The sequence below is a fragment of the Notothenia coriiceps genome, unplaced genomic scaffold (genome assembly GCF_000735185.1).
Source record: "Notothenia coriiceps isolate Sejong01 unplaced genomic scaffold, NC01 NC01_scaffold00033693, whole genome shotgun sequence".
In the NCBI taxonomy this organism is placed as follows: Eukaryota; Metazoa; Chordata; class Actinopteri; order Perciformes; family Nototheniidae; genus Notothenia; species Notothenia coriiceps.
In genome coordinates this window covers 14,329-28,811 of record NW_011366394.1, presented here as the reverse complement: position 1 = coordinate 28,811, position 14,483 = coordinate 14,329, and the positions used below count along the sequence as shown (strand labels likewise).

The window sequence follows — 14,483 nt, the reverse complement described above, 5'->3', positions numbered from 1 at the left end:
CGCGCCGACTCTCACCACGTCACTGCTGATAGATAGAAGATAGCTAAAATCTAAATGCTAAACTTTTTAGATATTTTCATCTGCCTCTGTACAACCTATAAATAGGCTTGACTTGTTTTGCAACGTAAATGGATTGTCCAAGCAAAAGTTACTGGAAAAAAGCTTCGATAAAACAAGGTCTTTGGGGCACACCTCTTTAGGGTACGAAAAAAAACAGCTCCCTTTGGGCTGCGCGTCGAATGGAGGCGAAAAACCTGCGCAGTGACGGTGGTGATTCAACTACGCTAACTAACCTAACACTCCGTTTCCCTGCGGTCGGCGAGACAGAAGGACCGTACCGGGACTGTTAGTGTCCAACCGTCCACGTACTGCACTCGGGAATAGACCTAACCAGTTTAGGGAGTTAAAAAAAAGTGGTTCCCTTCGTTTAAAGTCAACCCGGAGAGAGCGTTGTCTCTCCGTTAGATGACAAAGTGGTATTGTAATCTCCCAGCGACTAAAAGTGAGAAACATTTTATGAGTTACTCTTACCCCCTCTCTGCCCCGGCCGTCGTTGTGTGTTGTTCTTAAAGGATTGATTTGCTTCACAAAAATAAATAAATATATTTTAATATTATGGTTGGCTTTTTTGTCCCCCTTCGGATCGAAGGGAACCGGGGTCCTCTTTTGCGTGACAAATTACACAAAAATGTTCCTCTTTATACACAAATAAAACACACTTGTCCTATTTACCTGGTGCAACAACATCTCCGTCTCATTTCGTACGGTAAACTCGGGGTAATATTCGACATACTGTTTTCTCGATTCAAACGTCATCAAAACTTTTACATTAATATATTAATATAACAACAAAAAAAGATATAAATATAAGAAAGTACTGGACAGCATGTTCCAGTCCACAAAACCTGACCTATTCTTTCAACTAGTCGTCTTACCTCTCCTTGTTGTCGTGTGTCGCGCGAGACCTATGTCCCCCTTAAAAACCCCGCTCGCGTTGTGGTGCTGACGAAACTAGAAGCGGCGGTCCACTCTCCTGAACGACCAAATAAGTTTCTGTTATCGACTTGAGTGACGGTCGTCACCAATCCTCATAACTTCTTTAAATATTCCAACCTTGACGCTAAATTAAACATGGACCTAAATTTCTCTGTGATATATAACAATGAGATCCTAAAGAAAACAGTAAACTAAAGTAACTACTATGTTAACACAAAAAAAGTAACTTAATCTATATAAAATGGACACTTTTCCCCTTTTCTTTTTCGTCAATTGAGTCCTATAACTCTCTAATTTTATCCTTTTTAAGAATTTATTATAATCATCTGACCAGATTTTATTTTTACCATAAAAATAAATACAAGTAGGGATTACCTATGGTAAACGATTAGTGTCTTTAGTCCTTTTTGTTCCCTTTACACTTTATGAAATGGAGACTAATATGACGTCTTTTATAAGTACAGATACAAATTACAAAACAGATAAACATAGCAAGCAACTGAAGCAAGTGCAATTATGGAGGGTGGAGATTTAGAGTATCGAATCAAAAATAATTGTACTAAACTTCCGCTGCAGCAGCAACAACAAATACAATCTGATGAAAGGCCAATGCCCAAACTGGAGCTGTGTACAGCGAGGAACAAAGGAGCGAACCGGACGTAAAACGTTAAAGGTCTCCTGATTTAGTTTGTGAATGAATGCTTATTAGAGTTTGGGCTGGAGAGTGCGTGCGGACCTGTCGGTCAGATAACAGACGTGTGTAAGTCCTGCATCTGTATGATACAAATGTGTGTAAATGATACCGGGCGCTGTAATCACTCATCTGGTTACGTTATTACATTGACCACACCCCCCCCACCCCAAAAGAAAGGACGTATTATTTGCTTCCCCTAATTGTTTTCCCACGCCACGCTACTGACATTAAAGCCACGTAGTTTCAGCCAAACAAAATAACAAATACATGACATTGCAAGCCATGTTCATAGCTTCCCTTACAGTTCAACAACATGAAATGCTAACAATGAAGCTAACATTAAATCACTCATACAAAACTTTTCTATGAAAAGGTTTGACTCACCAAAACACCGTTGGTTAATGTTCTATACCGTCTACTGGGTTTCCCGACTGTGTGGATGGTATTTTTATCTTTTTTAAATCAACTTTGAATCACTTTTAATATAATTTACTCCGCTCGTCTCATCTGCGTCTTGCTCCGTTTTCTCTTTTCTCCTGCTACGCTGCTACACTGGTGGTGAGCAGAGATCCCTTAAAGCAGGGGTTCCCAAAGTGGGGATCGCGACCCTAATTTTTTTTTAATTAATAATAACGTTTGCATAGACATTTTCAGGGGCGGACTAGCCATCTGTATAATTTCCCCGCAACGAGGCTCCTCCTTTGACAATCCACTAGCGCAGTGTTTGTGTGGAAAACTGAAATTAATTCACTAGCACCCCCCTGTCGACGGGGGGGGGGAGTCGCGGCTGAAAAGTTTGGGAACCCCTGCCTTAAAGGAACAGTACCTTGTAATTTGTCACACTACTTTTATTTATTATATTTTTAAAAAGGGATTGGTCAATGTTATCATTGACCAATTTTAAACGTGTATCCTTTAATTAAATCATTTTTGAATTACTTTATGCTTACTATGTTTTAATGTGGGTTACACGTCCTACATGCGAATGAGAGGTTTGGCAATGCACGTGGCCGTGGCTCATTCCCCTGATAGGTGGAGAGTTGAACAATAAGCGGAGCACCTCTTTGTAACGTAGAAAAGTGTTGAAATGTGGATCCGTTTTTTTCAGTTCTGTTGCAGCCCCTTTTTTAGAGATTTTGGTAAGGAGGAAAATAGAGAGGGTTGTGTTTTCTGACATTTGGTGAGTTCCCTGGAACACCGGGGACACATATTATTGTATAAAAGACATACAAAGGTGCATTTTGCATGATAGGTCCCCTTTAATCTGCAGCTCATGCCTCAAAACAGATACTTCAGACCGATTATAAAATTGTGTTTATGAGAAATATGTAATCTGACTCCATAAATCACATAATTGTTGGACAAAAAAAAAAAACTATACCTCGAATAACAATAAATGAAGTTCCCCTTCAAACACAGCCCCGGTCTTCTGACGGGGTCTATCTATGTACTGGCTGGAAAACTGAACTGTCAAGCTAAACTTGAGAGTCAACAACAACAACAACAAGAAGTTATAAAAGTGCCTGAAATGATGGATGTTCAAATGTCTATAGTTCTGTAACAAATAGTAGAAGCTTTTGAATGTTGAAGGCTTGAAAGCTCTAGAGACAAAATGTTGCCTTCAGTGTATATTGTTTGTTAAAGTCTACACCTGTCAAAACTTTAACCATAGCTTTGGCAGATGTGAAAACATTCATACAAGTCAGTCAATAGCAAGACAATCAATGTCATTTTCCCCAAAGGGCCATCAGATCAGGGCGAACATATTGGTCCAATCGGTCTGACTCAATTCGGAAGGCAACTTGTTTTGTCACATATTTGTTTTGAAGCTTCGTTGCAGAAAGCCGTGGTCTTTTCTTACTTCTTTCATTAGGGCAAACGAAAGAACACAGTGTTGGATTGTTCTTTGGGGTTTTTCTTTTTACTGAAATACATTTCTCTGGAGGATTTTTGGCTTGAACAACTCTTGACATGTAGAGAATTTCTTTGGACATGGTGCTCTGTGCTTTGGGGAAAACACTCAACACACCAAGACTGGATTAGTTAGAGATATCCCTCGACCAACGTTTGTGAAATGTACAAGAGAGAGGAAGCGGGTAGTTGTTTAACGGTCTACACAATCTTTTTAAGATATTCATTTGCCATGTTGCTTGTTGTTGTGTGAGTTACCTGCTGTGATATGTAGACATTACAGCCATAACTTACATCCAACGCCTTACAAGATCTAAGTAAACCGCACCACAGACGAGACAATCTAATGGCTTTCCTCAAACCAACAACAACAAAGAGAGCTTTCTCAATCCTGAGGGCATTTCCCCATATCAACACAAGGCTTGGTTACAACCTTTGCTAAATGTAATCATCCCCCCTACTATGCAGATGGTTTAGTGTCATTCTATCTGTAACTGGACTCGATTCCAGGCTCTGAGTGGGCCTAATGACTCCAAAACCCAAGTTGGTTAAGTGGGAATTCAAAACCATCGCCCTACTGTAACCTAATCTCCCTTTGGACCACCTGGACCCAGCATCCACCCTGTGGGTTCACAGCACACTTGGCAGTGGCAGTGCAACATTAGCATTTTGAAGCTTTTAGCTAACAGCCTTATCAGAACGCATACAAATGATTATGCTTTGACAATATGTCGTAGAGCAGATGTCTCGGTGGCTGTCTGAGCAAAACATCATCAATGCAACAAGCTTTAAATGTTAACGACGCGGTGCAACTGTTCATCGGAAATAGCTGTATCAAAGCCCCTGTCTCCCCCTCGAGTGATGGAGACATTCTTGGCAAAGAAGAGAGAAAGCAGCAAGGTTTTCTTTTTATAGTTTAACGCACGTTCAGTCTCAGATGAGAACTGCACCGGCACTGGCAAAGAACTCGAACAAATATCTGCCGGAGAGATAATGTATGCTAATTTTGAGGTTGTTAGAGGTTTTTATGTCTCAGAAGTAGTGTTTTAGCATTTTTCCCCCTGAAACAGCGAAATATCTGGGGGAAAGTTCTGTGCATGGCACATTTTTCTAGCAACAACATATCCATAACTGCTCCAGATGGTTCTCAGTAACATCTGTCTAACCTGACAAAACATAGCCTGCAGCATGTGCCATAAAGTGGATGATTGGGTTAATCCGGCACAAGGTTGGCTTCAGACTGTATAACAATCACTGGCTTAGAGCACACACACTTAGAGGCCGGACAAAGTGACTGTCTCCCTCCTATACATGACCGACAGACTGTCTCTGAGTCCTCCATCTCTATATTTTTTGTAGGGATCATTTGGGGCACCTCAGAGGGCGGGGTCACGCCAAAGTGTATTAATGAGTCAGATAGACAGACAGCAAGCAGCAAGACACACAGGGGCAGTCGGATGGAACGGACTTGAAACTGTGTTTGGCGACTGATAAGTGACAGCAGGAGGAGGAGGAGGAGGGGGGNGGGACTTTGGGAAAGGGGCAAGGTTAAGAGGGAGAATGGGGGGATTTAAAGGATTTATTGATGTCTCCTCTTTTACCGCTCTACTTCTCTCATCTCGTTCTTTAATACGGCACAATCTTCCTATTATTTTCTTTCTTTGTGACACCTTTTTCCCTCATCTACCTTTCCATTTCCCCCCACCCTTCTCTCTGTCCCTACCTCCTATCATCTTGGCCAGGCCACTTGGCCGGTTGGTGAGTATGGTAATCAGCTAGAGGCTGATAACAACTGATAAGTCCTCTTGTCGGGCGCTGAGAGCTTGAATGACATTTTTACACACTCGTAAAATAGAAAAACACGCCGTAAAGCTGATAAATGGACAGACCCTGTGAGATTTTCCTTCTGTGTGCTATATGAATGTACACAGGGTGTGCAAATAGCCATATCTGCCACTGGACAATGCCATGTAGTTGTGTGTACATGCATCATGCTGGTGGGAGACAGGAGGGGGGGTGAGGAGTGTCACTCTGCCCACAGAAAGCGCTTTCATCCTGGGCTTATCAGAGCCAACGCAGGGGGAGATCGTTGGCTGGTGGAGGGAAACGGCAATTGTTGCTGCTCCCCGCTACACGCCGGACCCGTTTTTTTTCTTTTCTTGACTTGGTGATTCACCACCCACACCCACACATGCATTCAGCAAGAAAGTGGTGTGGACATCAATTTACAGAAGTCACCCACTGCAAGGAATCAGACACACTTTCATTTACAGTAAGATCAAATAACGTTACCAATGGTTTCCATATTTCTTATAGCCAGCATACACACACACAACTACACAAAGGTTTCCTCTTTTAACTATTGAATTAACCTGTCACCTATTTCCTGTTTCCAATTTTGGCCGATCACAAGAATACTCGCTGCCCACATCAGCGAAACAGGAGCATATGCACCTATAAATCATGTGCCATGCTGCGCTCCAACGAGCAACTATAACCATGATGGAAGACACCAGAGGATCTTAGTTCAACAGCTGGGTTCATTTGCATAACACTAACATTTTTACGGGTGGAAATTATTACTTAAAGTTTATAATTTAGTAACTCTAAGCTGTGAAAGTGTGATCCTTTTTTCTTTTTTGTGGTTGACTTATATGAAACAAGACAGATCACATAAATCAAATGAGAGTGAAGATGTAAGTTATGAGAAATATGTTCCAGTTTCTGACAGGCACTACAAAACTGCCACTCAAAATCACACAATCCAAGCGCCAGTGTATGAAAGAAGAGAGACTCAAGGGGAATTACAATCACAGGTGGAAAGGTCAAACTCACTGACCCTCACAGACAGGAAGACAAGCTCGGGCCGAAAAATGGAAAGGTCACTTTATTCTTTACTTTTGGAAACAGCTCAAAAACTCAGCAGAGAGAGAGAGAAGGAGACCAGTGTTGTGAATCTGATAAGTGAGCAGCTTGAATCAGGTAATAGCACCTCCCTTCATACCCTGATTGTCATTTGAAGCAAATTTTAGAAACCAAAAACATAATTGAGAAATCTGGGAGCAGAAGATTATGTTCATCAACATCCCAGACTTCTGTCCTGCATCCCATTTATGGATCTTATCATATTTTGCAGAGCACTTTGGAGATGTTTCCATAACCACTTCCTTAGCTGCTATACACATCTCAGGCCATCTTGCTCTCGAAAAATGATGAAGTTCCAAAAAATAAATAGCATGGTCTTTCAGAGGGATTTGTAGATAAGTTTTTTGGACGCAGCAATACATTTGTTATCATTGATGGTGGACCACTTCTTGTGTCCTGTTCACATATTCTGATTTATGCTCATAAGGTAACAAACGCACCTATTTTAAACCAACTTAAAGGGGACCTATCATGCAAAATGCACTTTGTGATGTCTTTTATACATGAATATGTGTCCCCGGTGCGTCGGGGAACTCACGCAGCGTCAGAAAATAAAACCCTCTCTCTTTTCCTCCGTACCCAAATCTTTTAAAAACGGGTGTACAACGAGCGGATACAGATTTCCATCCGAACTGACGTGTCCATCCGAGGTGACGTCGGCGGACCCACAGAAAGTTTCTATCAGAAACAATGCCTGACGTGTTTTGGACGTCTTTGTTTACATTAGCAAGCCTCGCTAACACTCAGAGCTAACCTGTACTGGAGAGCACATGTGTTTAAAAAACAGGAAATAAAAAAGGAACTCACCTTGTGATAAACCTGCAAGAGAAAAAGCATTTGAGCTCCATACTGTTTCAGAAATAATCCTTGATGTGGTTTAGAACAGGATGGCGTTTTATCACAACCGAATTTAACGTTATCTCAGGTAGAATTCTGATCAGGCATTAGCTCCGCCTCCTCTTATTAATTTTTTTCAAGCTAAGGACCCACATTCTGCGTTTCTCTACCGGCTGTAAAAGAGGGGTTTGAGCAGTATGAGGGATGGCTACAACGGGTGATCTGTTTGGTATTTTGAAAAAAAAACTTCACACACATGTTTTATATAGGTATGGCCCTACAATATATTTTTCAAATATAGCATGATAGGTCCACTTTAACATAACCAAGTAGTGTTGTTTTTATTCAATTTACAACATCAACCACATGTTTAACTACAAACATCATTTGAGAGAAACTAAACTTTACCACCTGTTGTCAGAAATACAGGTAAATTGTATTGTAAGGTCATTTACATCGGAAAGAGGGTTTTTCCAAAGTAACCGGTATTTTATTCCTTCTTATTCCATTGCGATGTAAACACTGTTATATTTTACCATATTTGTTATTATTTTTAATATTTTCTAGCTCTCTACCTGTGTTTTTAATTCTTGTTTTACTTTTATGCATGCACCACGACACCAAGTCAAATCCCTGGTACGCATAAACCTACCTGGTAATAAACCTGTTTCTGATTCTGATCACCAATGTATTCCACATCCCTCTCTGGATGTAGTTGCGGTCTAGGACCGGTGGCCATATGGAGGTGACGGCTGTGAGGGTCTGACTGCAGCTTCCCCTGCTCTGTGTGGCTCTCTCTGGCCACCATAGGAGGTGGGATGTAGAGGTGACTGTCTAGCCCCGTCCATGCTGTCTACCAGGCTGGACATGTGGCACAGCATCTGTCTCCGGAGGACAGACCCACACCCTGTTTCTGCCTGGGTCACAACCATATCTTATTAACAATAAAGGTGAACAAATGGTTCGAATCAGACTACAAGTAATATCCTTGTAAATGTGGTACGTATGAAATGTGTTTTGTCTTTTTAATGAAGATCAATATGCTCATTCACCCGTTTATTATTAATTCCTTGTGCATGGGTTGTAAAAATTTGATTCCCAGTAACAATGAAAACGTGCAAAAGTTGGAAGATTGCTGGTTATACATTAATAAAGGGTTTGATATGCCTCAAGTATTATAAAAAAAAGATTCTAGGAAATATTTAAACCAACATCCAATAGCTGAAGCCACACTATGAAATGAACCAGATCTAATCAATTACCTTAAATTGCTATGTTTAGTTTCAAATGTTTGAATCAGGAACAATACATTAATATTTACAGTAGCAGAAATGAAGCAGAGGTTTATACATAGAGAAGTACTCTAAAAGTGGCTTTTTTTAAATTTATTATGTGATACAATAGGGCTGACTTTGGTACAACTAAAAGGACAAAACACTAGTGTCCACTGAGGCTCTGTAGGACAGAGGCCGTGAAAAATTTGACACAGCCACAAGCAAAATAAATGTAATGGCAAATTCTGCAACCAGAATAAACCCCCCGCGGTGCAAGGGTGAACAGACACACAAGCACACAACATCACAAATGAAATGTTGAATGTAAATTGTACGACAAGAGTCATAAATCTCTCAGCAGCCGCTGGGCAGCAGGGGTCGGGCAGCCAGCGGTCCTGTCAGAACGTGCAGCTGTGTGAACAGAGATAGCCGCTGTACAGTTGGGGACACTCAGGCAGGCCTGCAGGCTCAACACTGGAATTGGCCTCTGAAATGCTCTATTAGTTTTACAAATGGACCATGATGCTCGCTGGACATGTCTGTTCCAAACATATATTCATTTTTAGGGGGAACTCATTAACATATGTCCAAAATAGCATGTCCGTACCATAAAAGATGTATTGTGGTTTTTAAAATAACGAAATCACCCTAAATGCTTCGTCACACCTGCATTTCTTTTCAAAATGTTTGGCTAGAGAAGCTTGGTGATATAGTCAAGCTGAAGTCAGGAAATCAGAGCTGGGAATGACGTCACATCAGAGTTGAACTGAGTTTGTAGCAGAACAGGGGATAATAAAGAAAATACAGCAACATTCCTTCCCTGATCTTAAAAGGGGGAGTGGCTAAACGAGCCACACCTGAGAGCTGGAGGAAGCTAATCAAGGCAATGAGTCACACCTTTGAGCTGTAGAGGAAAATCAGATCTGCTCAACTGCAGAAAGAGAAAAGACTGATCAAGCTATTGAACCCAGTTGGGTTTTTGTGGGACTTTTTCTGATCAACCAGGCTGTTTTCGAGTGTCACTGAACCCGAGAGCTGGTGGTGAAACAATCACCTGTCAACCTGCTTTTTCTGTGGTCTTCCCTGGCCTGCTTGGACACTCAGAAGTTTTCTCTGCCTCTTTACACAATTCTCACCTTTCCTATGCAAACAATATCAAACTGTTATTCTCACATAGGCTTTAGAAACATCCATGGTCAGAATTCATTGAACAATAAACAATCACATCAAGTACTGTTTCTGGGATAAACAAAATAATTATCCCAACAGTTCGTCCAAGAGCTCCAGAAAGTGCCACTATGCACCTGTTCTATCCCTGCTTTAGCTACAGTATATCAGCATGCTTTGCTTTTTGCTTTTACACTGGTTTAATGAGCAGGTGGTGTCCTAGTGTGTAGCACTGTTGGAAGAAAACACTTTTAGAGTCTGTAGTGTTGTGTGTGCGCCAAAATAAAATCAAAGAGGGCAGAAACAGATTGCTGAGAGGGAGAGCGCCAGAGCGGGAGGAAGACTAATGAAGGTTATAGAGAAGGAGAAAGTATGAAAAAGGATAGGAGAAGAAATGAGTCTGGGTTTATAAAAGAGACATGAGACAGAGGGATGGTTGAAGAGCCTCTCTGGATTTGCTGAATCCCCTCCGCCTCAAGTTTCAGGACAGTCACACTGACACACTTACTGCCTGGTGCACTCTCTTTTCTTTCTATTTCTTCCTCTCACACTGGTAATGAGAACCGTAGGAGTTCGCCAACTGTCACATGCACACAGCAGTGTGTTTAACAGCAGACAGAGTGCTTGCCTGCTAACCTACCCAAACTAAACCAGGGTTTCGCCCCAAAAATGTAGTGATTTACAGTATGGGCATTTAGTTTCTTAAAGGAAACAGACAGTCAAAACAGATTGGATCCCCTCCACATGAGAAATACAAACCCCTACACACACACACACACACACACACACACACACACACACACACACACACACACACACACACACACACACACAAATTAGTATTTTTAGACATCTGCCACAGTGCTATAGCTACAGTGTGATACAAAAATAGGAAGAAACCATTATTATTTTTATGTTCTCCTTAAAACCACCTTGCTTGATGTTCTACCAATTAATAATTGCCTAAATAGGTGCTTGAAATATACAGTATTAAAAAATGTTCTGCCACATGTCAAGTCTAGTTCAGTCCAACATAACATAATACATTTAGAGTGCTTACTCTACATGTAAGTCTAGATTCCAAGCTTAAAAAGAGAACATTGTTCTGCCGCTAACAGCTAGCTACTTTAGCATAGAGGACTGAAAACGTTTAAGAGCAGCTAAAAAGTGGTCATTGTTAAACATTGATTTGGTATTAGTTTCAAAAACAAGATGATGTACTTTGGAAATGCTGCTAGGCGAAGTTTGTAACATTTGGAGTAAGCTAGGCTAGCATTTCTTGTGCTAAGCTAAGCGGCTGCTTGCTTTAGATTCGTTAACAAAGGAAAGAATGCAAATGTATTGCCCAAAATCTCAAACAATTCCTTTAAACACGATTATTCATCGTTGTAATTGTATCAGTCATACACTTTGTATAGGTCTTTAAATAGGCACCTAATTGTTTCTATACTTATCCCTTTGTTCTAGCCAGGTTTTTCAATTTACATCAACGGTATTAAAAGAGCGTGACCTCCTAGGGTTTCCTTTAACTGACATGCTTAATTTTCTCGCACTCCACCCAGCACAGACATCCTCCATCTCATTAAAGCATGGGCCATTTAGTTAGAGAGCGTAATGAGCTTGAGACTCTGGTGCTGTGAGTAACGTTCATGAAAGCAGCGTGCAGCAGCGATGGAGGTGTGGGGTCGTTTGATAATGGATTTCTTAAAGAAGAAACCATACTGTCATCATTATTGCAAACAGTATGAATTTATTTCCCACAAGTGCATATTTTACATTACCAAACTAACGAACAAGAGAACTCATTATATCGTATCCAGTTTCCCTGCTGTCTGTAACCATGTAAGATACTAAATGATGAATGAATCTTGGCGTCGTATTCGCAAATACTGTACTTCAATAACAGAGAAAACCAAGAGCACGTGTTCCTCCACTATCAGCTCCAAACACTGCTGTACAAATATGTCCAACACTTCACATTTATCTCCCTCTGTATTTACATTTAAAGTGACATTAACAGACGAAACCTCTTCAAATAGCATGGACAATTTTCTAAAAGCAATCAGGGGGAACTAACACTTTTCATTGGAAATGACTATTTTTCAGTCACACTTGACACTTCCTATCTAATCAACACATTCCAGACAAGCCCAGTACAAGATGACAAGTTATACATTCACAGTCTTTTGCTGCTTATCACAACAATATGAGAAGTGACAGCAAGAGTGTCAGGGAAAACATATGTATTCCTTTCTGCTTGTATATCGTTGCCATACAGCACAAAACGTGAAGTAGTTGATTGGCAAAATCAAGTCCAGTTCTGACAGACAACAAAGCAGAATGGATTTGCTGGTCGATCTTTCTACTGTGTTGCTTTTAGACAGTCACAGGCAAGAGGAGATGTGATGAATTCCCCTGGAGCCAGAGCAGGGAAAAGAGCTGAACTTGTTCTCACATCTGCTGCTGCTGAGGAGAAATAACTAGCTCCACTCACTTTGATGGAGAAAGCAATACACACACACTGGCTCTCCGCCTGGCAGCTTGGAAGTATAACTCATTTGTTCACATTTCTCTCATTTCCCATTTTGTCTCACTTTTTTCCCTCTCCTTGGGGGAAATCACTCCTGCAATCATCACCATCATTGCCTCTGGTGTTAAGTTTATCACGGTGATAATTCCCATCATCACCCTCACCAAACCTCCTCCTTAAGTCTCACTTACCTGTGCAATCTCATACAGCAGTTTGTAGTGTTCCTCCCGTTTCTGCAAGGTGCACAAATTGCAGCCCATTCTAGTTGTCAGGGAAACAGTGCAGAGTGCCCGCTGGCGTGTGTGTGCTGTCTGCGGTGTGTGTGAGCTTCCCCCCGGGGCGAAACACACTCGGGCTCCTCTTCCTTGACTTCCCCCACTCCTCTTTCTCATCCGTGTATCCTCAGAGATCCCCTCTGTTGCCTCCGAGCGCACACACACACACCCTGACACACACCCACGTGTATCAGCTCACTGCTCTGGTAGAGTTCCTTCAGTGTGTGTGTGTGTGTGTGTTTGTGGGGAGTGTATCAGTGGTAAGATGAGTAAAAAGCACCTGGCTTCTCTTTCCCTCTTGCCTGTCACTCCTTCCCTTGATTCTCACTTGCATGCCTACATACACCCTCTCTTCTCCACCACCTCTTCTCTCAATGTGAGCTCACGCTGGTACACACACACACACTTTTGGCTCATGGAGACACACCTCCTCCTGTGGCAGGCTGCCTACACTTGCCTCATCCTACTCCGGCTCATACACACTGTTTTCATTGGCTGTTTAAGAAAAAAAGGGGATGGAGGAAGAAGGAGGGGACTTGTCTTATCTTGGCCAGGTTTACCATCTGAACATCAGTGTTGTTGCTTGCACGCGAACAGAAAGGCCATGTGTGTTTGTGGATCTGTGTGTGTGGGTGCATTTGTTGTGTATACACAATTCAAACCATTCCAATGTTAGAAATTCAATACAAAAAAAGGACCTAAAATGCCATCCCTGCAGGTAATGAAGTTACTGAGATAGCTATTTGTCTGCACCCACATTTGACAACTGGATTTGGCATGGCAATCAATCTCATTTAGATTCAATCAGATAGACTTTTGCACTCAGTAACATGCTTGTTAAAGTGGGTAGTGATTAGTGGCCGCCATGGATTTACAGTCAGAGAGTGACAGTCACCAAACAGATGCTCCTTCTCCCTCTCTGCCGGCAGGGAGACAAGGGCACCGGACTGCGCTGACACAAACAGGAAAGAACACAGACCCGTATTGATTGGCTTCAAATTAGCTTCCAGCCCAACTGGCCTCTCTCCACAGGGGTGAGGGAGCAGAGGAGGGAGTGAAGGAAGAGCAGAGAGAAGAAGATGTGATGCCGTTACGATGGATTGAGAGAGCAGTGTTGGTAATACAACGCTGTCACATTATCAGTTATGCTGATTTGCCACAACAAATGTGTTTGGACAGAAACGTAATTCTTGCCAGATAACAGTTTTTCCAATTTCAATTATCGTTATCATGGTTATGCACTTAATTTTAGGTTTCGATCTAATACTGACGTTTTAAGTGAAATTGATATTTGTGGACATAGAGTCTTCAGGTTGGTGTTTTCTATTACCTCATTCATACCAACGGTGTTTCAGGGCCGGTTCGGAGCTGGAGCTTGAAAAGCACCGGGTTTTCCTGTTCACACCGCAGCGGAGCAGCCTCTTAGCTCCGGAATCTGGTTCGTTTCGAGCACCAAAAAATTGTCCGACCAGAGCAAAAGCACCACATACGTCACGCTTACGTCGAGGCAGGGGCAGGGGCAGGGGCAGGTTTAACTCCTGAACAACAACAAAAAGCCGGCGTTTTATCCAGTTTGTACACAACGATGGAGAAACTTAACAAGCAGCAGTGGTCCACTGAAGAGACCAGCTACCTACTGGGAATCTGGTCTTCTGAAGAGGTACAGAGGAAGCTGGAGCACAATCGGCCATTGTTGTTGTTGTCGGTGTCAGCTGTCAGGGGTTTACGCGCGGTTTGGCTTTATGAAGCAGGCACGCAAACGGTTACGTCATGACGCAAATGTGAAAAGAGCCGGAGCTAAACCGAAGAACCGGTTCTGAACCTGAAAAGCTCTAGCACGGAGCTTGAACCGGAGTTGCGTTGGTGTGAATGAG

At 42.0% G+C, this 14,483-nt stretch overlaps 1 protein-coding gene across 1 annotated transcript in view; it reads right to left on the bottom strand.

Annotated features, from left to right (window-relative positions):
* The window catches only part of LOC104961709 (PDZ domain-containing RING finger protein 4), a 49,201-nt gene extending 36,232 nt beyond the window's left edge, over window positions 1-12,969 (bottom strand). Inside the window, 1 exon segment of the mRNA XM_010790042.1 lies at window positions 12,526-12,969. Within this exon segment, the coding sequence (XP_010788344.1) occupies window positions 12,526-12,594 (69 nt within the window). The 5' untranslated portion in view covers window positions 12,595-12,969.
* Between the last annotated feature and the right edge of the window lie 1,514 nt (window positions 12,970-14,483).